We start from the raw sequence: 25237 nt of genomic DNA on the forward strand, positions 1-25237 counted from the left end.
AATTTTAGCCATACTAATGAATGTGTAGTGTTATTACATTGTATTTTAAATTTGCATTTCTTGGATACTAATGATGTGAACAATTTTTCATGGCCTTATTGGTCATTAACTAATAGATCTTTTTGTGAAGTATCTGTTAAAATTTTTAGCTCAGTTTTGTTATTGGGTCATTTGTTTTTAAATTTAATGTATGTTAGGATATACACACAGATACTATGTATCTCAAATAAAACTCCTGTGTCAGATGTATGAGTTGTTAATACTATCACCCAGTTTGTGAATTCATTTTCTTTTAAACAGGATCTTTAAAACTTTGATGGCATTTATTTTATCAGTTTCTTCTATGCTTAGTGGTTTCTAAATTCAGTATTAGCAATCTCTGCCTAAAGTTAGAAAGGTATTAAGGTTAGAAAGATATCCTTCTGTGTTTTCTTCTGGAAGATTGGTAGATTTTTCTTTCAGAGTTAGGCCTATGATCCAGTTTTTTGTTTTTGTTTTTTTTTTTCATACTCTAAAGTATTGGGTTAATGTTTAGTGTTTTGTTTTTCCATGTAGATAACCAGTTGTTCTCACATCATATTGAAAAATCTTTCCTTTTTTTTTGTTGAATTGTTCTGAAAACAGCCCAAAAATTAATTCTATGAATATAGATCTATTTCTGCATTCCCTTCTCTGTTCATCTGTTTATCTGTCTTTAGTCCAGTACACTTAACCCTAATGTTTGTTTTTGATGCTATAGTAATAGTACTTTTTATTTTTTAATTTATTTTTTGAGACAGAGTCTCTCTGTCACTCAGGCTGCAATACAGTGGAGTGATCTCGACTCACTGCAATCTCCACCTTCCGAGTTCAAGTGATTCTCCTGCCTCAGCCTCCAGAATAGCTGGGATTACAGGTCCCCACTACCACACCTGGCTAATTTTTATAGTTTTAATAGAGACGGGGTTTCTCCATGTTGACCAGGCTTGTCTCGAACTCCTGACCTCAGATGATCCAACTGCCTCAGCCTCCCTCCCACAGTGCTGGGATTACAGTCATGAGCCACCACACCCGGCCTGTAATAGTACTTTTTAAATTTTCATTTTCCAGTTGTTCATTGAAAATGCTATTAATTGATTTTTATGTATTGATCTTCACCTTTTGAACTTTAGAGTGGTGTGTGTTTGTTTAGTTTCTTAGGATTTTCCATAGGCTTGATTGTGTCACCATAATAAAACAGATTTTTACTTCTTCCTTTCTAAATTTCATAACTTTAATCACTTTTTACTGTCCATTTCACTCTTTTGGACCTCCAGTACCATGTTCTGTAGAAGTTATGAGAGCAACCATCTTTGTGTTGTTTCCAAATTTAGAGGGCAAGCTTCAGATTTTATATATAGGATTTTTTTGTAGATGACCTTTATTTTCATGAGCATTTTTTTCATTTTTAGTTTGCTGAGAATTTTTTTTTATGAGTATGTTGAGTTTTGTTTGATTCTTAACTGGATCTATTGAGAGGATTATATATTTTTATTTTTAATCTGTCAGTGTGATGATTTATACTTACTGATTTTGAAATGTTCATCCAATTTTGCATGCCCAGAGTAAGCCCTCATATTGTCATGATTTATTGTCCTTTGTATATATTACTGGATTTGATTTGCCAATATTTTGTCACAGATTTTTGTTCATGTTAAGAATTTTTTTCTTTTTTCTTTTCTTTTTCTTTTTTTTTTTTTTTTTTGAGATGGAGTTTCCCTCTTGTTGCCCAGGCTGGAGTACAGTGGCACAATCTCAGTTCACTGCAACCTTCACCTCCTGGGTTCAAATGATTCTCCTGCCTCAGCCTCCTGAGTAGCTGGGATTACAGGCACCTGCCACCACACTGGCTAATTTTTCTTTGTTTTTTTTTTTTTGTTTTTTTTTTTTTTAGTAGAGACGGGGTTTCACCAAATTTTGCTCATATCTTTGTTCATGAAGGATGCTGGTTTGTAGCATTCTTTTCTTGTAATGCTGTGACTAATGTCAGGGTTAAGCTGGTCTCATTACAAGAGCTGGATAATGTTCCCTCTTCTGTGATTATGTGAAAGCCTATGAGTAAAACTGGTATTATTTCTTGCTCAAAAGAATTACTCATATATCTATCTGGGCTGTTGTTTTCTTTTTGGGAAAGCTTTTAATTATGAATTCAGTGTTCTTTTTAGTGTTGAGATGTTCTGTTTCTTCTTGTGGCAGTTTTGGCTTTCAAGGCATTATTTTTCTATTTCATCTAAGTTGTCACATTATTGGCATACTTTTCTTTAGATTATTTCCTATTATCCTTTTAATGTCTGCAGGATTTTTAGTGATGCTCCACTGTCACTCCTGATATTAGTAATTTGTGTTTTGCCTTTTTTTGTCCTTCATCAGTCAAGATAAGGGTTTCTCAATTTTGCTAATTTTTTCAAAACATATTTTTATTGACTTTTCTCTGTCGTTTATATATTTTGTTTTATTTACTTTATTTTTATATTATTTTCCTCTTTTTGCATACTTTGCATTTCATTTTCTTTTTTGTCAATCATCCTAAAGTATAAGCTGTATCATTGATTTTTAAGTAATTCTTCTTTTCCAATATAAGTGTTCTGAGCTATGAATTTTCCTCGTAGGATTACTTTAAATCCAACAAATGTTGAAATGTTGAGTTTTTGTTATTATTAAGTTCAAAATATTTTCTAATTTCTCTCTTCATTTCTGTTTAACCTAAAGGTTATTTTGACATGTGTTAATTTAAACACACTTGGAATTTTCTAGATCGCTTTACTACATTATATATGAAAATTCATTTGAATTTTAGTGTTGGCTTTATGTTCACTCTTGATAAAGTTATTCGTAACATTTCATGTTGTCATTTAGGTTTAGCTAATGTAAAAAATTAGAAATGAAGATAAAAGTCTGGGAGTAGGTGTCTCCGACTTAGAACTACCTGAGAGAACTACATTATGGAGTGGAGAAACATAGGTTTTTGTTCTAGATAGACCTGGGTTCAAGTTCTGGACTCAGTGCTGGCTGTGTATATCAACTGGTACAAGCCTTCCTTTTCTTATCCTTCAGGTACAACTTCCAGGGTATCTGTGAAAACTGAGAGAATGGGGAATGAGAGCTTTGTCACAGTGCTGCACACTTGATTCTAATTTCTAATCTCTTATTTAGTTCCGATGTATCCAAAGAACATACCTTGCATGATTTTATTCTTTTTAAGCTTATTGGTGCTTTTAAGAAAAAGTATTTGCGGACTGCCTATCTTGGTAAATGTTTGCTCTGCATTTGAAAAAGACGCATATTTGGTAGTTTGAAGTGTGATGTCCAGTGAATGTCAACTAAGATGATTGGTGTCAATGTTGTTCATGTCTTCAATATCCTTACTGATTTTTCCAATATACTTTGTTATTCAGTTATTAAAAGAGAGAATGGTGTTGAAATCTTTATGTATAATAGGGATTTTTCCAATTCTCTCTTCAGTTCTGCCAGTATTTGTTTCATGTATTTTGGAACTGTGATATTTAAAACATACTTATTTAGGATTGGCATGTCTTTTTGATGAATTGACTCTTTTTGATGAATGACATTGTGAAATGTCCATTTTTTTCTGTTAATATTCTGTGTCTAATATGAATTTAGTCATTCCAGCTTTTTTTTTTTTTTTTTTTTTTTTGGTTGTGGGGACGGAGTCTTGCTTTGTCGCCCAGGCTGGAGTGCAGTGGCGCGATCTCGGCTCACTGCAAGCTTTCTTATAATTAGTATATGTTTTTACCATTCTTTTATTTTACCTATCAGCATCTTTATACTGTTATACTTTATACTTAATGTATATCTCTTATTTACAGCATATTATTGGGTATTGGATCCAATCTGATCATTTCTACTTTTTAACTTGAATGTTTAATCCATTTTTCTTTAATTATTAATATGACTGCCTTTAAGTTTGCCATCTTGCTATTTGTTGTCTACCTGTCTTTATTTTTATCTCCTTTAGATTAATTGGTATTTTCATTGTATTTTATTTTATCACTTTTTTGGGGCTTTTGGCTCTTCCTCTTTGTTTGGGGCTTGTTTTGTTTTGTTTTCTCTAGAGTTTATAATATTTTCGCTAAACTTATCGGTTTGTCTTGAATTAATCACTTTACATATTTTATGAGAAACTTGCTATGGCATATTTCCATTTCTTCCCTGTCATCCTTTGTGTTGTGCTATAATACATTTTGGTTTTGCATGAATTACAGGTACCACAATATATTGTGAAAGTTCAGCTTTAAATAACTGTCTTCTAAGAAGTTAAGAACTGAAAACATTTTTAAAATTTATTTGCTTGTTTTTTATTTCTGACACTATCCATTCTTGGTAACATTTTAATCTGAAGAACTATTTAATGTTTCTGGTGATGTACATCTGCTGGTGACAAATTCTCTTTATTTTAATCTAAAAATGTCTTATTTCATTTTAATTTTTATATTTCAAAACTTTACTAAGAAAGTTTTCAAATATATGGAAGATTTTAAGGAATTACACAGTGAGCAGTAATACAACCTACCTAGATTCTACCATTAACATTTTGTTATCTTTGCTTTATCACATATCTATTCATTTTTCTGCCAGTACATGAATCCATCATATTTTCTGATACATTTCAAAGTAGATGCAGACATTAGTAAATATTTAAGCTCCTTATCATTATCAATATTTTAATATTTATTTGTAGATTTCTTTTCTAGGTAAAATTTGCATAGGGTAACAAATTACATAATTCAAGTGTACCATTTGATAATTTTTGAGAAATGCATATATATGCATTACCTAATATCCTATTAAGATATAGAATATTACCATCACCAGAGAGTAACATTCTTCCCCCATCAGTCAATCCCTTCTACCCCCAGCTTTCTCACCTCCCCCAACAATACAACTGTTTTTATTTCCTTTTTAGAATAATTTTTTTTTTATATTCTAGAACTTTATGTATGTGGACTCATACAGAATGCACTATTGTATAACTGTACTTTCACTCAGCAAATGTTCTTGATATTCACCCATGCTGTTGTGTGTATCAGGCATTTGCTCCTTTTGTTTGCCATGGAGTGGTTTTGGTTTGCTTTTGTTTTGTTTAAGAATGCAGAATGATTTGTTTATTCATTCTCTGGGTGGTGCGCATTTGGGTTGTTATCAGTTTTGGGGTCTTTTGAATAAAGCTTCTGTGAACTTTCTTATCCAAGTTTCCTAATGGACTGCTGCTTTTACTTCTCTGAGATGAATACCTATGAGTGGAATTACTGACTTAGTTTTATTAGAAAGTGTTAGACTTTTTTTTTTTCCTCCAAGTGGCTATATCATTCTGTATTCCTCCATCAACATATTTACATCTTAAGGATTTGGTGTTGTCAGCCTTCTTCATTTTAGCAATTATAGGTGAGTGTATGGTGGTACCTTATTGTAGTTTAATTCTTCATTTCCCTGATGTCTCTAAATATTGAGCACTTATTCTTCACGTGCTTCTTGGCCATCTGTATATCTTTTGTGATGTGACTGTTCAAACATTTTGTTCATTTTATAAATAGTTTGTGTTTTATTATTGAATCTTAGCAGTTCTTCATCTGTCCTGGATACCAGCCCTTTGTCAGACACATGTTTTGCAAATACTTTTTCCCAGTCTGTTGCATGACAGTTTGTTTCTGTAGTGGTGTATTTTAATGAGCAGAGGTTCTCATTGTTATGAGATGTAATTTATTAACTTTTTCTTTAATGATTATTAATTTCTGTGTTCTAAGAAAGCTTTGCTTACCCATAGTCATAAAGGTTCACCTGTGTTTAGGCCAATAGTCCATCTCTTCTTTTTTTTTAATGAATGGTGTGTAGTAGAAATTGAAGTTCAATTTTCCATTCATAGTGATATCCAGTTGTTCCAGCACAATTAATTGGAAAGATTTTTACTTTCTCATTATGTTCCTCTGGTGCCTTTGTCAATATTTTCACAGGATATGTTGAAAATGTATCTATTTCTTTTCTTTCAGCCCTTTAAGGTATTCCATTGTCTCCTGGCTAATCTTATTTAAAATGCAAGCGGGGCAGTTTTTGTTGTTGTTGTTCTTGATTATTTTTGTGCCCTTTATGTATTTGTTATATGTTTTTCTTTGGCAGATTTTAAGATCACCTTTTCTTTATTGATTTTGAAAATCAAATGATGATAGCCTGTGGTGTCATTTTTGTGTGTGAGTTTCTTAGAGTTTATTAAACTTCTCAGTTCTATGTGTTTATATTTTTCCTTTAATGTGAACAATTTTCAGCCATTTTCTCTTCAAATATATCCACCTTTCCCCCTCACTCTTTCTCTTCTTTCAGGACTCCAGTTAAAATTAGGATAGACCGCTTCTATCCAACTAGTAGTGCCCCACATGTCGCTGAACTTGTCGTTATTTTTGTTTCTCCCTTTTTCATCCTTTTCCCCTGTCTGTGTTTGTGTAGTTTCCAGTGTATGCTGGCCATTTTCTTTGTGATGTCTAATCCACAGCATTTTCTTTATTTCAGAATTGCATTTTTCAGCTTTTGAATTTCCATATCTTCGTTGAAGGGTCCCTATTGATATTTTCTATTCGCTGTTCACAATGTTCATGGTTTAAAAAAATTGAACAAATACACATAGAATACTCATTTTTAGGTGGTCATCTGATAATTCCACCATTTTTGTCCCTTTTTGTTCTGTTTTGATTAGCTATCTTTTTATTAGCTAATATGGACTTTCTTGCTTTTTTATCTAGCTTTTTAAAAATTATATGCTGGATATTATGGGTGTTACAATTTTGAGTTCTGAATTTTGGAAGACAGTGTTAAATTTTGTTCTAGCGGGTAATTAAATTACATGCATAACTGCTTGCTTTTTAATAAGCGTCTTATCTTTGTTAAAGCAGGTCTAAAATAGCCTTTTGTGTAGAGTTAGATTGGACCTACTTCTAAAGCATGTCATACCTGGAGTCTCTAATTAATATTGGGGAGCTAAACAAAATCTCTTCACTCTGAGTGGCCTGTACTCAACTGTCTCACAGCCCTTCGTACGCTCCTAGGGTTGATCTGTTCCCAGCTATTCTTTGCCTAACCTTTTAAAGTATTCCCCTAAATATGTGTAGCTTTGTATTTGGCCAAAGACTCAAGGTAATCCTGTGCAGATTTCTAGAGTCCCATCTCTAAATAGTTCTCTTGTCTATAAATGCAATCCGACTCAACAGCACCTTGAACTCTAATTTCTATCTCCTTAGCTCAGTGTGACCACTTTCTTATTTTGGCTTTCTCCTTTCTGTGCCACAGTTTAAAAGGTGCCTTGAATCAAAAAGCCAGCCGGGCGCAGTGGCTCACGCCTGTAATCCCAGCACTTTGGGAGGCCAAGACAGGCGGATCACGAGGTCAGGAGTTCGAGACCATCCTGGCTAACAGGGTGAAACCCCCCCCGCCCCGTCTCTATAAAAATACAAAAAAAAAAAAAAAAAAAAAAAAAGCTGGGCTTGGTGGTGGGCGCCTGTAGTCCCAGCTACTCGGGAGGCTGAGGCAGGAGAATGGCGTGAACCCGGGAGGCGGAGCTTGCAGTGAACCGAGATTGCACCACTGCACTCCAGCCTGGGTGACAGAGCAAGACTCCGTCTCAAAAAAAAAAAAAAAAAAAGGCCAGAGTCATCGTGGGCTTTACCTTTTTTTGTCTTTTTCTCTCACAGATCACATTCCTGTGTTACCAGTTGTCCAACTTTTTTACAAACTGTATTTTAGATATGGAAGGCTAGTCCAGTACTCAGTACTAGTTACTCCTCTAAGAACAGAAGCTGAAGTCCAAAGTGCACGTTTTAACACACTATAATAGCCAAATCAGTAACATCTGCTAGTCAGTTTAGTCATAGGTCTCTGGTTTATCATAATTTTAATAAAGCATTCCCTTTGTTTACAACTCAGGGGAATGGCCATTACCACAGTTCCAAAAATTATCCATCAGTCCCAACAATTTAGCACGGACTAGCCATGGGTTCTGTGGCAGGGGACACTTGGAAGTGCAAGCAGCTGGCATTTAGTTGGAACATGCAGTGGACAGCAAGGCTCCAACTGCAATAATAAAGATGACGAAAATCATTCAGATTTCCTTGGAGAAACATGATCGTAGAGCAAGAACTCAAAACAGGGAAAACACCAAGAGCTAACCAAGGTGGTTACTTGGAAATTTGGGCTTTGAAGCCAGTTATTTACATTGAACTCCAAAAATGATGGAAAAAATTCCAATTCAAGAAGTAACAACAAGCAAGTAGCTAAATTTGGCTACATCCTGAATCAGATTGTTAGTAAAATCAATGAGAGAAGGAGCTTAGGAGTCCAGTTTGGTCATATTGCATCACGTCTTTCTGATAGGAAATTCTTTAGTCTGGGATTGCATCGGAGCGAAATCTTTTTGTCAAAACACCTGAGGGTCCAGCTAGGCAGTCAGCAAATGTAGTCTAAGGGTCACTCTTTCCCTGTAAGCCAGCACTGCTTTACCTGAAAGCCCTGTAGAGAACTTCTTGCATGTGACTTAAGCTATTTAGAAAATCCAGCTAGTAGATTATTTAAGAGTTCGATATGTTAAGTAGCATTAGTGACTCCTTGTTATCAAGATAGCTCTACAAAATACAATCTGTAAATATGACCCATGACTGTATGACACAAAACAGAATTAAAATGCCCCATTAGAAATAAAATGGGCAGTAGTCAAACGAATGGGGCAGAGGGAAATTTATGAGGGTAATGGATCTCTCGGTCATTAAGCAAGCTCTCTTACTGGCATTTAAAAAAAATCTATTTCAGGTAAGTGCAGCCAACAACAACCTCCACCCCCGTTACAAAATGTTCATCCAGAGGGAGCCAAAATAACTGAACAAATAATGAAAATAACAGTGGAAATTACCCTATTGTACTGTTAACATAAAGTACTGAGAAATACCAAGGACACAGTGATTTTCATGCCAGCTATCCAAATAGATCTTAGTAAATTTTCAGCAACTGCACTATCATAGCTTCTGGAATTGATGATGGAGTTTTCTTATTTTAAGGTGCCATTATTCATGGAAGGAGTACAAGAGTACCTGATAATAATTTTGCACTGCTAAGTCCCATGCTATACCTGTGGCAGGATTAATATCCTCAGTTCAGGGTAATAAAATCAAAACTCTGTGATTTGCCCTTTAATAAGAGAACTTAAGGTTCAGCTCCAGGCTGCTTACCATTTTCTGCTTTGAAGAGGTACCTTTTTAAAAAATGATTTCATAGATGTGAGGCTGATCTGGCTGTAACATCTGTCACCCCATTAATCACCAGGGTAGATTCAGCTGATCTGGCTAGTGAGGCCGGTGTCCCCTTCCTCCCTCACTGCTCCACGTGACTCCTTCCCGAAGCTGTGCCCTCAGTAGAAGAGGACGACCATCCACAATAGAAGGGGACTGGTCTTTGGTCAAGGGTGTAAGGGTAGCTGTGCTCCCCTGCTAGAACCTCCAAACAAGCTGTCAAGGTTCATAAACGTGATTTTGTTACAATTGTTATATGATCAATAATTGAGCTTCATCGTAATGGTGTTCAAAGATCCCTGCACTTTGGAGTCAGGGAGCCTCTATAGCAATCCCAGCTTTGAATGAGATTCTTCTAAGCTGTGTCTCAGCAAACATTTAACATCTACAGTGTTCTAGGTGCTTACAGAAGCCTTCCCTCACCGTGTTATACAGTACACCTCCCTTGCTCCAGTCCCACCCTTCAATTATCTCTATCACATTACCATGGTTTGTTTCTCTTGTAGCACTAATCACTATTTAAAATTAACCAGCTGATTTATTTCTTTACATATTTACTGCCCTGAATTAGAATATTAGCCACAAAAGGGCAGAGACCCTTTCCGTCTTATTTACCATTAGATCCCCAGAAGTTTCTGGCAAATGGTAGATGTCAATAAATAATAATCAAATTGACCAGTACACAATTTAAGTCACTCCTGCTTCAGATCTAGTGAATACACTGTTCCTCCTTTAAATACTTAAACTTCATTATCACAAGCTAAGAAAGCAACTAAACAAAATTGTGAAACATAATTTAGTCATAGACTTCTAAATACCCCAGAAGTGTAAAATCTTGTATCTGGAAATGTTCATTGAGATAGTAGGCATTCTAGGGATATCATGGATGAAAAAGACATAATCTCTATCTGAAAGACTGTAAAGGTATAGTTTATGGGGAATGAGAGGGAGTGAAGAAGCTGGCCTGTAGACAAATTACAATATAATAAGTAATGCTGTAATCAAATGATAAACAAAGGGAAGAGTAAGAATTTCTATAAGGGAGAGCCAGGTTGCAATAAAAATTTTATTCTATTAAAGTTTATGTAAAATAATGACGTTCGAACATGGACTTGGAAACTAAAAAGAGAAAGGATTTCCAGCCAGAAGTCACAGCATGAGAAAAAGGCATCATATTAAATCTTCCTGATGTTTTTGATGAAAAAGCAATGGTAAATAAGAAAGGAAGGAAGGTGGTTAGTAATTTGGTTGCGACAGACCTTGATTATAGGGCTAATGAGTTAAGATCTGGTTTTTAAGTAATTGAGAATTACCTCACTCTATTTCTGATACTTCCAAAGAAACTGCAGAGGTGCCTATAATATAAAAAATAAGTAGATAAATGCGGAAGTCTGTGTATCAACAGATATTGCAAGTTCATCTCTAGAATATGTACTGCAGAACTGTGAGCGTGGGAGATCACTTCCAGAACCAAGCATATCCAGCATTTGGTGGATGTCCTCTGCTTCTGCACAGTGAAAATAATGTTTTTGAGGCCTATTTCGAAGCAGAAAGGAAAGATAATTAACTTCCTTTCATACTACACGAGACAAGAGAAGGAAACGAAAACTAATGGAAAAACATTAAGGTTTTTACTCAAATCAGCTGCATCAGCAATTAAAATTCTACCACTGCCATGGACTTCTTCAGGTAGCAATGAGAACTCCATCCCAAGACATGGACAGAGGATGGAGTGATCATTTTCAAAAATATTTTTAAGGAGATTTAGGTGTCAAATTGTGACTTGAATTAGATGACTTTCTAAGCCCTTCCTGATGTTACGGTTCTATGTTCACTTATAGATCATCAAAGACTATTCAAATACAAAACACTTCCTATGCCAAGTGCTGGAAACAAAAAGATAGGTAGAACACAGTCTGGTATTTTAAAATAGTGCTTAAACTCTACAGTGTTGTCTCTGATTGTTCATACATAGGCAGGCGCATAGCTAAGCTGCTGGGCTTATCCAGCCATTTGCCGGGGTGATGGGTCACTGTAGTCACCACACAGAAATCAATTCTGTTTCTTTGTTGTTCGTTCCAGTGCCGGCTCCAAGATACACAGTGGAACTGGCTTGTGGCTTTGGAGCCACAGTCCTGCTAGTGGTGATTCTCATCGTTGTTTACCATGTTTACTGGCTAGAGATGGTCCTTTTTTACCGGGCTCATTTTGGAACAGATGAAACCATTTTAGGTAAGTAACAGAAATTTGACATAAACCTCTTGTACTGTCATCTTTAGAAAATATGTTGGGGAAAATAAAAGAAAACATATTGATTTGAAAAACCTAAATTAACTGGAAGATTTAAGCCGGCTAACTTTAATTTCAGCCCTTGCTATTAAAAATCTTTCCAAAGATTATTATTCTGTTTTCTTGCATTAATTAGTGAGTTGGTCTAAATTAACACTGTCCAAATAGAAATATAATGCGAGCCACTTATCTTCTTAAAATTTCCCAGTGACCACATTTGTAAAAGCAAAAAGAAACACGTAAAAATAATGAACTGACTAAATATGTTTATAATACTATTTTTTAGCATGCAATTAATATTAAAAAGTTAATGAGATATTTTACAGTCTTTTTTTGGTACTAAAAATGTTCAAAATGTAAAATGTATTCTACTGTATCCTCATAGCACATTTCAATTCAAACCAGCCACATTTCGGTGAGCAATAGACTCGTGGCTCACGGCTGCTGTATTGGACAGTGCTGATCCACACTCCTTGTACTCAGACAGCGATCTGTGAACCAGCAGCAACATCATGTGTAGCTGATTAGAAGAAGAATCTTAGACCTAGCCGCTACTGACTCAGAATCTACATTTAAACCATATATCAAGTGATTCATGTGTACGTTGACATTTAAAAAGCACGGCTCTAGTGCAAATTTGCCTAGTGGAAAGAATAGAGCATTTAAACATACAAATTCGTAGGTCCACACCGTAAAGATTTGAATTTAGTAGGCTTATGGAAGAAACACAGAATCGATAGTTTTTAATGAGATGTGATTTTTCTAATTAAGCAACTTTGTGAACGATCGGTCCATTAAATCTAATTATATTTTTAATTTTAGTTCTTTTCAGATATAAATAATTCAGGCAGTTTCACAAAGTTTTGCTCAATTTGTAATTTTAATGTATTAATGAGTAATATGCTTGGACGGGAAGTTGAAATTTTCTGTACAGTGTTAATTGCCAGTCCCTATGATTTACCTTCTGGCTTTGTTAATTTACAGTTGAATGGGACAAACCTCACTCTTTTTCCACTATAAAGCAACCTGTAAGATGAGAGTTGAGGATATATCAGATAACATTCAAAATTATACCTTCAAATAATCATTTTGCCTGGAGACTTGTTGCAAGTAGAAAATCGCACTGGAATCTGTCTCATAATGAAAATGTCTAATGTGCAGAAGTTAGATATAAGAAAAAAATGTAATGGTATTAAGAAACTTTCCTAATTTGCATTGTATCCGTGTTCCTTTTACTAGATGGGAAAGAGTATGATATTTATGTATCCTATGCAAGGAATGCTGAAGAAGAAGAATTTGTATTACTGACCCTCCGTGGAGTTTTGGAGAATGAATTTGGATACAAGCTATGCATCTTTGACCGAGACAGTCTGCCTGGGGGAAGTAGGTATTTCAGATGAGTACAAATGATGCTACCTTGAAAGGCAGAGAGAATCATTAGTTTTGCATTATGGGTGAGAGTCGTGGCACAGCATCTTTGGATATGTAATGTCCGATGCTCTTTGATGTAACAGACTCCTCTAGAAATAAAACTACATTGGAAGATGTATACTATTCAACTCAGTTTATGGTATTAAAATATTTTCCCTTGTAATCTTTCAGAGCTGCATGTCAGAAAAGTGTGGAGGCACAGTGAATTAGAGCTCTATTAAAGGGCCATAGCTTTAAACAGCCTGTTTATTCACATTCAGATTTTTCAGTTTAGGCTAATCTGCAGTGGTTTGTCTAGAATTGTTTCGATTTGTTTTGTTTTTAGAAAGACAGAGGTTTACTTGGTTTTACTAAAACTGAGTAGCAGAAGAGTGTGTGTCGAATTTTTCCTTATGCGATTCACTGATAATAATTACGGTATTTTCCTATGGCATTTGCTCTCTTTTTTTCCCCATCACTTTTCTTTTCAAGCAAAATAGTGCTACTCAAATTCCCCTTTTCCTTGGGTCTGTTTCTTCTTCCTGTCAGCTTATATATTTGAGGGTTACTTTAAAATTTTATAAGAGCCAGTGTAACTAGAAGGTTTAAAAAAAGAAACAAAGAAATGCTTAAATTCTTGAACGTGTTAAAATAAAAGTACAACTGCTTTTTAGATCCACACAGCAACACACAAAGTAATTTTTCATTGGTGTCTTTTTAATAAATATATGTTACATTCCCAACCCCACTGTTAAACTTTGTCCTGTTGAATTGCTTGTAATATATCTAATCGTAAGCTTGACAAACCTATTTTATTCCTCTAAAATCCTGTTCACATTCATCATTTAACAGGTTTTTAAAAATATTTTTTGGATAATTGAGATAGACTTGAAATTTTATTCTCATTTCGATTTAGTTGGATCAGTTATTTTATCTTCCCAGTCATCATCCAAAAGTCCATCATAAGACATTTCTTTCAGTATAATTTTTCTAGGAAGTTATGACTTAATTATACAGTTAAAGGATAAATTCCACTCATTCTAATGCTTAATTTCCCCAATCATTCATTCACCCATTTGTTTGTTCATACAGCCGTTCAATAAATTCTTATCTACCATGGAACTGGGTAAGACCGTCCAATAGGGGTTGATAATTCTTTAAAGAATTCACATTCTACATGATTACTCTAAATCTTGCTTTTGTTAATTAGCTTTTGCACCCTTTTTTATTCTCCCTGCTGCTCTTACCCAATCTCTCTTCCCATGCTTACACATGCTCAGCCTCCAGTGCCACTGCTTGGAACACACAATCATTCCTGGATTCTCCTCCAGGCAGTGCATGCTAGATTTTAATTGCAAGACTTTCCCTACTGTTTCTGAGCCTGAGAAGATTAAGGGGCAAAATGACTTCATGAAGGAATATAGCAAGACATGATATAAGTTTCCACAATACTAGTAAGTTACCTAGAGTTGGCAACCATCTGAAACGCAGGTAAAGGACTATGCAATCCTGGATAAGCAACTGTGAGGAGATGGATTGGTTCCGAGAATTTAGTGACAGGAACTAATCAGGGCCCTTGACAGCAGAATAAAATTACATTGCATGTCCATTTTTCCTGCTTTTTCTTATTTTTTCCTTGAAGAAAGCATTTGCCTGTTAGTGCAAGTAGACACATCATCTAGCAGCTGCCGAAACACAAGGCTTTATAGTAATGATAGGAGTTTGAGGAGAAAGATCCAGCGATTAATTTAGGCTCCAGAGCAGGAAAAAGTAGAAAGCCAACCTGAAGATGTGTTACCAGCCAAAATGTCATTCAGTTGGCTAGATTTTTTTACGCTTCTATTCCAAAGACAGTGATATTAGAATCAGAGAGGTATCCAACAATAGAGAGGGACTTTCAGAAGATGAAGGTCCTTCCCTCTGTTGTCTTGTCCTAGCAAAAAATAAAATTCTATTGTTTTGATTATATAACATATATCTTTTTGAATGTCCATTTGGTTCTAGAGAGTTTATGCATGGGTTTCTTTGGGGAAGAAAGGGCTCATGAGCTGATGTGACTAGACCATAAGGAGCCACAAACATTGAAGAAACTGATTTCAGTATAATGTGTCTCCTTCTTGTGTCTCAAGTATTGCTTTTGAAGATCAAGGTCACAACAATACACTACCTTTTGGCTTCATGCCTGTTTGGAATTCTTTTTAGAAATATGTGTATATGGTTTCTGGTTTCCCTGAAGACAGTGGTATTTAATGGACAGAGTTTGCAGGTATAAGGATTAAGTTGTTCAAATTTTTGCTGGTAAAAAGTTTCACCTCAGTTCTTAGGCTGGTACCCTAAGTTCCCTACATTTATTCCTCACACCCCAATGCTTTTGGGGAGTTTTTGGCCAACACTAATCCCCATGGTTGTTTTCTTTCCCAGTTGTCACAGATGAGACCTTGAGCTTCATTCAGAAAAGCAGACGCCTCCTGGTTGTTCTAAGCCCCAACTACGTGCTCCAGGGAACCCAAGCCCTGCTGGAGCTCAAGGCTGGCCTAGAAAATATGGCCTCTCAGGGCAACATCAACGTCATTTTAGTGCAGTACAAAGCTGTGAAGGAAACGAAGGTGAAAGAGCTGAAGAGGGCTAAGACGGTGCTCACGGTCATTAAATGGAAAGGGGAAAAATCCAAGTATCCACAGGGCAGGTTCTGGAAGCAGCTGCAGGTGGCCATGCCAGTGAAGAAAAGTCCCAGGCGGTCTAGCAGTGATGAGCAGGGCCTCTCGTATTCATCTCTGAAAAATGTATGAAAGGAATAATGAAAAGGGTAAAAACAACAAGGGGTACTCCAGGAAGAAAGAGTCCCCCCATTCTTCCTTCGCAGTTTATGGTTTCTTAGGCAAAAATGATGGTCTAAGCCTCCCACTAGGGATAAATTTAGGGTGACTGTGTGGCTGACTATTCCGCTTCCTCAGGCAATACTAAAGTTTAGAATGATATTATCAACGTTCTGTCACCAGTCTGTGATGCCACTGTGTTCTTTGCAGGCAAAGACTTGTTCAATGCGACTTTCCCCTTCTACATTGTCTATCCCTGTTTTTATGTCTCTATTCTTTTTAAAATCTTAACATATGGAGCAGCCTTTCCTATGAATTTAAATATGCCTTTAAAATAAGTCACTGTTGACAGGGTCATGCGTTTCCGAGTATAGTTTCCTTTTTATCTTATTTTTACTCGTCCGTTGAAAAGATAATCAAGGCCTGCATTTGAGCTGAGGATAATGAACTTTTTTCCTCATTCGGCTGTGTAATACATAACCACAGCAAGACTGACATCCACTTAGGATGATACAAAGCAGTGTAACTGAAAATGTTTCTTTTAATTGATTTAAAGGACTTGTCTTCTATACGACCCTTGCCCTCATCTCAGGTAATTTGTGTAATATATGTAAACTTGAAAAATATTTCTTAATTCTTGTTTTTGCTCCAGTCAATTCCTGATTATCTGCAGGTCAACCCACATTTTTCATTCCTTCTCCCTATCTGCTTATATCGCATTGGTCCTTTAGAGTTTGCAGGTGGCTTCACACTTGGTTGAGTCTGAAAGAAAACCCCTTAATGGTGCTATAGAGAGGGAGGTAACAGAAAAACTCTTTTAGGGCATTTTTCTGACTCATGAAAAGAACACAGAAAAGGATGTTTGGCAATTTGTCTTTTAAGTCTTAATCTTGCTAATGTGAATACTGGGAAAGCAGTTTTTTCTCATTTGTTTTTGTTGCTCCATTGTGAAGTGTGGAGGTCAGACTTAGTGACCTTGAGAGTCGTTTTTGGCATTAATATTCTAAGAGAATTAACTGTATTTCCTGTCATCTACTCACTAGTGCAGGAAATACGCTTGCTCCAAATAAGTCAGTATGAAAAGTCACTGTCAATGAAAGTTGTTTTGTTTGTTTTCAGTAATATTTTGCTGTTTTTAAGACTTGGAAAACTAAGTGCAGAGTTTACAGAGTGGTAAATATCTATGTTACATGTAGATTATACATATATACACACATGTGTATATGAGATATATATCTTATATCTCTACAAACACAAATTATATATATATGCATATCCACACACATACATCACATATATCTGTGTATATAAATCCACATGCACATGAAATATATATATACATATATATAATTTGTGTGTGTGTATGTGTGTATGTGTATGTATATGACTTTAAATAGCTATGGGTACAATATTAAAAGCCACTGGAACTCTTGTCCAGTTTTTAAATTATGTTTTCACTACAATGTTTTTGTGTCAGTGTTTTCTGTACATATTATTTGTTAATTCACAGCTCACAGAGTGGTAGTTGTCATAGTTCTTGCCTTCCCTAAGTTTATATGAATAACTTAACTATTGCTACAGTTTTTCTGGGTTGCAGTGGAATCTGCTGTGCACAGAGCCTCCATGGTCACTGCTAAGCAGTAGCCGGCCATCGGGCATTCATTGATTTCCTACTCTATTCCCAGCAGACACATTTAGAAACTAAACTGTGTTCATCTCAGTGCTCAACTATTTGAACTGTTGAGTGATAAAGGAAACAAATATAACTGTAAATGAGTCTTGGTATCCTGTGAAACACAATAATTCATAATTTAAGAAAGCCCTTATCCCAGTAGCATGAATGTTGATGAACGAATGTAAAATTATATCCTATATTTAAGTGCCCTTCATCACTATTGAAGTTCATAATAAATCATTTCCCTATATAAGTGTTATTGATTATTTTAAATTGAAAAAAGTTTCACTTGGATGAAAAAAGTAGAAAAGTAGGTCATTCTTGGATCTACTTTTTTTAGCCTTATTAATATTTTTCCTTATTAGAAACCATAATTACTCCCTCTATTAACCCTTCACTTACTAGACCAGAAAAGAGCTTATTCCAGATCAGCTTTGAATATCAATTCTTACATAAGCTTTAGGCAAACAGGGAATAGTCTAGTCACCAAAGGACGATTCTCTTGCCAATGCTGCATTCCTTTTGCACTTTTGGTTTCCATATTTATCCCAAATGCTGTTGGGCACCTCTAGAAATGCCTTGATGTTTTTTCTATTTATATTCCTGCCTTTGGTACTTAATTTTACAAATGCTGTAATATAAAGCATATCAAGTTTAAGTGATATGTATCATTGCAAGAGAATTTGTTTCAAGATTTTTTTTAATGTTCCAGAAGATGGCCAATAGAGAACATTTGAGGGAAATGGGGAAACATACTTGTAATTTAGAGAACAAGAACAAAACATGTCTCACATTTTTTTTAAAAAAACTTAATAGTTTTCAATAGATGCTATAAGGACCTTCCATGCCCAGGTTAACAAAGAACTGTGATATGTAGAGTATCTAATTACAAAATCATACAACATTTGTTTAATTCTCTTCTGTATTGTAACTTAGATGATTCCCAAGGATTCTAATAAAAAATCACTCCATTGTATTGGGAAACAAAAACATCATTCGTTAATTACTTATTTTCTTTCCATAGGTTTTAATATTTTGAGAGTGTCTTTTTTATTTCATTCATGAACTTTTGTATTTTTCATTTTTCATTTGATTTGTAAATTTACTTATGTTAAAAATAAACCATTTATTTTCAGCTTTGAATTTTATTTTGTGCACGTGTTTTATGTCTTTATTTTCACATTTGGTCATAAATGAAAACAGAAAGAATTGATTATTATACTCACAAAGAAATATGAGTCACATTAGTTAAGTTTCATTCTGAGATAAATCTGAGCAAAATGGGAACTTCATATCAAGAACATTTTCTTTACATGTAAGTAAAAGTTACTTAAGTAAAATGAATTGCTCCAGAATACTAGGACATATTTTGTGGGTATATATGTGTTTATGTGTGTATATGTATGTGTATGTGTATGTGTATGTGCATGTGTATGTGTATGTGTATGTGTATGTGCATGTGCAGAGAGACAGAAAGACCGTCAGAAAGACGGAGAGATACGGAGAGACAGAGAAAAAGGAGAGAAAGATTATTTTAAAACAAAGGAAAACAAGCTTATTCCTTTTTACTCAACTTGGAACTTAGGTAGCTTACAGGAATCTTTTTCGTCTAATAGGCTTTAATGCAATCCCATGGTAGTTGCTTTGGAAATAGATAAAATAAAAATAATGTCATGACTTCAATTAATTGATGATCATTTGAATCAAAGATGCATTTCTGTCACAAATTTTGAATAAATCAGTGATATTTGGAAACATATTTTATTTTCAGTTAGTAATACAAGTCCATAGTGATACGAATGCCTTTTTGCTTTTAAAAAAATCCCTGGCCAGGCGCATTGGCTCACGCTGTAATCCCAGCACTTTGGGAGGCAGAGGTGGACGGATCAAGAGGTCAGGAGATCGAGACCATCCTGGTCAACATGTTGAAACCCTGTCTGTACTAAAATACAAAAAATTAACCAGGCATTATGGTGTGCGCCTGTAGTCCCAGCTACTTGGGAGGCTAAGGCAGGGGAATCACTTGAACCTGGGAGGCGGAGATTGCAGTGAGCTGAGATTGCACCACTGTACTGCAGCCTGGTGACAAAGCGAGACTTCAGGAAAAAAAAAAAATCCTATTTGTTCATTTTACTGAGCCCCATAACATACTCAGAATTGGTTAGCTTAGTAAAAATTTTTCTACTGAAGAATTAATTTTCCTCTTGCAAACCAGTCCCGAAAGTGTAGGCTTAGGATCAACAGATCAAAGTTCCAAGGAAACAGATTTCTTCTCAGTTAGAAAATAGCTATAAAGCAGAATTCGACACTGATGGAATTCACTATCTTTGGAAATATAGGTCTGCCATTACCAGAGGTATACAAGCAGTTACTTGATACATTTTCATTGAGATTTTGTATATGAGTTTTTTGCATTGGATAAGTGGTTTTGAGTCTGAAATTGTTTCCAACTCTGAACATGTTAAGTGACCTATTAGAACATACTGGTGACTCTTTGGAAGATTCAACTTCAGCATTTTGCATATGATCTACCTGGCTGTGATTAACCTTCCTTAAACTCTCAAGATATTTTTTTCCATTATATACTGACGTCACTAGCTCTTTAATGCAAGTAAATGCACAAAATGGTATGAGAGATGCATTTAGCAGCTAGTCTATGTTATTTCTCTGTGATTTATGCAACGTGTACTGTGTGCTAGAAATTTACATGTAGGCATCTAATTTGTTTATCAGTCCTACAAGTTTATCATATGCATTTTATAGATGGATGAACTAGGACTCAAAAGATATTAAGATAAAAATAGAGATAAATGGAGAAAGCAATATTTGAAACCACATCCAGTTTCCAAGTTAAATATTTCCTTTTTTCTATACTTCAAGTTTTAAGAGAGAAAATGAAAGAGACAGAAGTTTGCTGTTCTTTTATCTACTAATAACTCATCCAGAGGAGAAAAAAAAATTACAGTCCTAGTTTTCTTCTAAGTGAACTCCATGGAAATTATGACTTTTACAGGCAAGAGCATTCTTGAGTATTGAAGAGTTCTCAGTCATACAACATGACTTCAAAGCCAATTTGGTACCACAAAAGAAAAGTGATCTCATTATTATATGGCCATACCTCATTTTTTGAGCCAAATAGAATAAACAGGCTACATTACTACTCCTTCTCCAAGTAAACTTTAGCATTAAAAAATAATAGCTCCTATCTTCAAATATGAAGTTTTGACAATATGGAAGGTATTTTTTAAATATGCTATAAAGTATACAACTTCCTTTACAGTATCAAGTGAAGATCCTTCAGTATAGCCCAAGACTTTTCTGAGAAGCATCTTCTACCTTTGTTCCTCATTGTCTAAAATTCCACCACTCTTATCTGCATTTAGCATTGTCTTTTTTCAAATCTAAATGTTCTTACTTTCTGGATGGAGTACCAATAAAAAAATAAAAAAATAAAAATAAAAATAAAAAAAGAGCAACAGACTCAAAAGACATGTTTTAAGAAGATCTGGAACAGTGTTGTATTTTAAACAACAATATTCCTATTGGCAAAAACATACATTTTCCTAAGGTGACTATTCTGAAGTGAAACATCACATCACACGCACACACACATTTGCATGAATTCTCTTTGTTGACAAGCTAGCCATGTTGCCTTAAGGTTATTTCACATTTCTCAGGAGCCGGGAGAAGCAGTAGACGTCCCACTTTCGTATTCTCTGATTTATGGGAGGCAGCCTCATAAGATTCTCAGTAGGACTAGAGGGGACCGAGGAGTTACTAAAACACATGCACATGTGCACACACTCATACACACAGAAGGATTTTAATGATAAGTGAGAATTTTTATTTATCTCTTAAGAATGAATGAAACAAAATGTCTCTAAAAACATTTTTGCACTCTTGGTTAAACCAATCAAAAGTTCTCAAAACTTGAGCACATGTCTCTCCAATTTCCCTTCAAATTCATGTTAAATCCACTGATTGAAAGACAAACAAACAAAAAACCAATAATCTGTAAGAAGCACAGCTCCCTTATTCCCTGTCAAGTTCACAATGACCAATGCAAACTTTCAGTCTGTCTTCAAAGGCTGAAAGTCTCTCCATTACTGTTTCATCCCTAGACCAAAAGCAGAGGTGTTCACCCTCACAGTGTGACTCTGGCACATGTTTTCAAAGTTATAAATGGCTAGGATTTACGATTCAATTTTGAATTTTTTTCTTTCAGGATATGGCATGTTCTAAGCTCCTGAATCTCATAGTGAGTTAAGCATTACATTTATTTGAAGAACTTTCCCTTGGAATCTGTCCAAATCCACCTTGATAACATTAGAATTGAATGGTTTGCCAGAAGTCTTAGCTGCTTGACAAATTCTTACCCATTGTCATTGTTTTTGCCCCTTTAATTCCAATTCTTCACACACACACACACACACAGAGAGAGAAAGAATTTAATTGATAACAAGATAAATACTATGAACCACTATGAACTGTCTGATGTTGTGTCCAAAAATGTTAAGTATCAAAGGGTGTAACTGAGAATCTTAGGAGGTGATAAGTCTTATTGCTCTTTGCTGATCAGACTATGTCAGGAGCATTATGTTCACTCCTGTTCATAATACTACTCTTAGGAGACACATCTATAAACTGAACATTATCCAGAGGAAAATGGTAAACATGCAGAGGAAATGTTAGACCATGCCATTTATGGAATAAGAGAAATATCCTGAAAATATTTAATCTAGACATAAGAAGAAAATACTACAATGATATAAAAATAGTTATCAAATATTTTAAACATTTAAAGACTCAAGATCTGACCACCAGATAAAATTTGCAAGGAAGAAGATATCAAAACAAGAAATAATTTGTAAACGGAGCTGAAATGACTTGCTTTTGAGGGTGGTTAATATTCTGATGGTAGTTAATTGCCCACCGTGTGTGTGTGTGTGTGTGTGTGCACACGTGTGTGTGTTTTAAGAAAGACATTCAAGAAGGAGACTACTGCAATGAGGGTTTTGCAGTAGGAGAGAGAGACTGAGCTCAACTACCATACCATCTTTGAAGGCAGTAAATTCTTAGCAACCATTGGTAAGAGTGGTGCAGAATTTTTTGACTGGGTAAATTATTCAGCACTGAGATTCTGTCGTCTCAGGTGTTTGTTCACTGCCTGTCCTCTGGAAGATGGACAATAACGAACTGAAATATATGTAAGTTTTCACTATACATTATCCTGTATTTCCATTTTTCTATAGATACAGTGGAAGCAGTTTTTGATTTCATTCAGAGAAGCAGAAGGATGATTGTTGTCCTGAGTCCTGACTATGTGACAGAAAAGAGCATCAGCATGCTGGAGTTTAAACTGGGTGTCATGTGCCAGAACTCCATTGCCACCAAGCTCATTGTGGTTGAGTACCGTCCCCTTGAGCACCCGCACCCAGGCATTCTTCAGCTCAAGGAGTCTGTGTCTTTTGTGAGCTGGAAGGGAGAAAAGTCCAAACATTCTGGCTCTAAATTCTGGAAAGCTTTGCGGTTGGCTCTTCCACTGAGAAGTCTGAGTGCCAGTTCCGGCTGGAATGAGAGCTGCTCTTCCCAGTCTGACATCAGTCTGGACCACGTTCAAAGGAGGAGAAGTCGTTTGAAAGAGCCCCCAGAACTTCAGAGCTCAGAGAGGGTTGCAGGTAGCCCTCCGGCCCCAGGCACAATGTCCAAACACCGAGGGAAGTCCTCTGCCACCTGCCGCTGTTGTGTCACCTACTGTGAAGGAGAGAATCACCTTAGGAACAAGAGCCGGGCAGAGATTCATAACCAGCCCCAGTGGGAGACGCACCTCTGTAAGCCTGTTTCCCAAGAGTCAGAAACTCAATGGATACAAAATGGCACCAGATTGGAACCCCCTGCTCCCCAGATCTCAGCCCTTGCTCTTCACCATTTCACGGACTTATCCAATAACAATGACTTTTATATCCTATAATTACTGTGTGTGGTGGGTGGTGGCTGCCATCTCTACCAACCCTCTGTATGTCATGAACCTGTGGGAAAACCTGACATTTTAATCATCTAATGGACTATCAGATTTCTGTCCCCTTTATTGATTTTTAAAAACTGTTTATTTCTAGGAGACAAAAGACCTGAAGGACCTGAATCCAGAATTATTGCCTCTAATGGCCTCAGAAGAGCACACTCTTCTTGGGCCCTAGAAGGTCAGTATGTGAAAGTTGCCTAAAGTCTGATCCTCTATCTTGTCCAATGGTTTAAAACTGAGCTAAGAATTTAAATATGTTTCTTTTCAGTGTGTTGATCGACCTCACGTTATAAGTCAGGCAGGTGTACTTGGGCTATGATACTTACAGGGTGTATGCATTCCCAGGGAGCAGCATGGAGAGGAGCTGGTTCTGGTGGAAGCTGTAGGACGAAGCTCAACAGAAAACCTACAGCACATTTTTCCTCAAAGAACCAAACATACCCACCCAGGGATACGTGGTGTTCTCTGTCTCACTGTAAACTAGTGTTCTCTAAACTTCCTAACGTTGTTAGCATCAATAAAATTCTATTTTTACGTCATTTTATTTGTACTAACAAATTTTTACATCTCTCTCACCCTTCTACTTTCTATGATTGTTGTATTCTTATCTGGAGAGTTTTCCATTTCAGGAAATTGAGATTTGGTTTAGGTACCAGAAAAAGTAAGGTGCCTTTTTTGGTTCTCTCTGACATGTAATGGGAGAGATGTGGAAAACAACCCAAAGAGAGGGAGAACGTGACTTAAATGAAATGGAAGTTTACAAGAATCTCGTATTTTTAGAACTGACAGATGAAAAAATCAGTATTGTTAGGAATGTAGCGTAGAGATGGGTGCCTCTTCCCATTCAGGCTTCTGAGAAGGGATAGTAAATTCAAGTGCCTACAAGGATCAGAAGGTAAGAAAAAAGAGTAAATGTGGCCAGATATCAGCATATTTTACATCCTCTCCATCTAGAACCGATGTTAATAGAGACATAGGCACAGATAGTTATTTCTTCTCTGTCAACATTTTCATAAACTCATGAAAGGCACATGGCATTTGATTTTCAAGTCAGGTAGATCATTGGGCTTCTAAGGCACTGAAGAACACATATTGCTTCAAAAGGGTCAGCTTCAGGCCGGGCGTGGTGGCTCATACCTATAATCCCAGCACTTTGGGAGGTCAAGTCGGGGGGATCACCTGAGGTCAGTTGTTCAAGAGCAACCTGGCCAACACGGTGAAACCCCCTCTCTACAAAAATACAAAACTTAGCTGGGCATAATGGCAGGTGCCTGTAATCCCAGCTACTCAGGAGGCTGAGACAGGAGAACTGCCCGAACCCGGGAGGCAGAGGTTGCAGTGAGCTGAGATTGTGCCACTGCACTCTAGCCTGGGCGACAGAGTAAGGCTCCATCTAAAAAAAGAAAAAAAAAAAAAAAAAAGAAAAAAAAAAACAAGGCAGCTTCTACTCAGTTCCATTTGATTGTTGCCACTAATCAAGCCCCAATGTTGCCATATTGTCCATTTTTTTCTAGAGAATCTCAAAAATCCAGATTTTTATGTATAGTGTCAATTATGGGATGGCTTAAAGTTAAGAAGGAAACAAACAAAAAAAGAGCCAAACAAAATATATCTGTGGGCCATAGTCAGCCTGAGGGCAGCTAGTACGTAACTTCATAACTAAAGTATTCAGCCGAAGAACATATCTCCAAATGGAATTCAAGTGTCCCTGGTAACACCGGAACTG

At 36.0% G+C, this 25237-nt stretch overlaps 1 protein-coding gene across 3 annotated transcripts in view; it reads left to right on the top strand.

The window, feature by feature from the left end:
• Positions 1 to 23622, top strand: part of IL1RAP (interleukin 1 receptor accessory protein) — a 142757-nt gene extending 119135 nt beyond the window's left edge. The window contains exons 9-12 of one of the 3 annotated variants that reach the window (XM_008009524.3): positions 11382 to 11531; positions 12828 to 12971; positions 22742 to 23320; positions 23606 to 23622. In XM_008009524.3, coding sequence (XP_008007715.3) covers positions 11382 to 11531; positions 12828 to 12971; positions 22742 to 23320; positions 23606 to 23607 — 875 coding nt within the window. In that variant the 3' untranslated portion in view covers positions 23608 to 23622. Of the gene's footprint in view, positions 1 to 11381; positions 11532 to 12827; positions 12972 to 15419; positions 18633 to 22741; positions 23567 to 23605 lie in introns of those variants that run through there. The other 2 variants (XM_008009525.3, XM_008009522.3) reach the window with 2 other exon arrangements.
• The last annotated feature ends 1615 nt before the right edge of the window (positions 23623 to 25237 follow it).

Source organism: Chlorocebus sabaeus, chromosome 15, assembly GCF_047675955.1.
Source record: "Chlorocebus sabaeus isolate Y175 chromosome 15, mChlSab1.0.hap1, whole genome shotgun sequence".
In the NCBI taxonomy this organism is placed as follows: domain Eukaryota; kingdom Metazoa; phylum Chordata; class Mammalia; order Primates; family Cercopithecidae; genus Chlorocebus; species Chlorocebus sabaeus.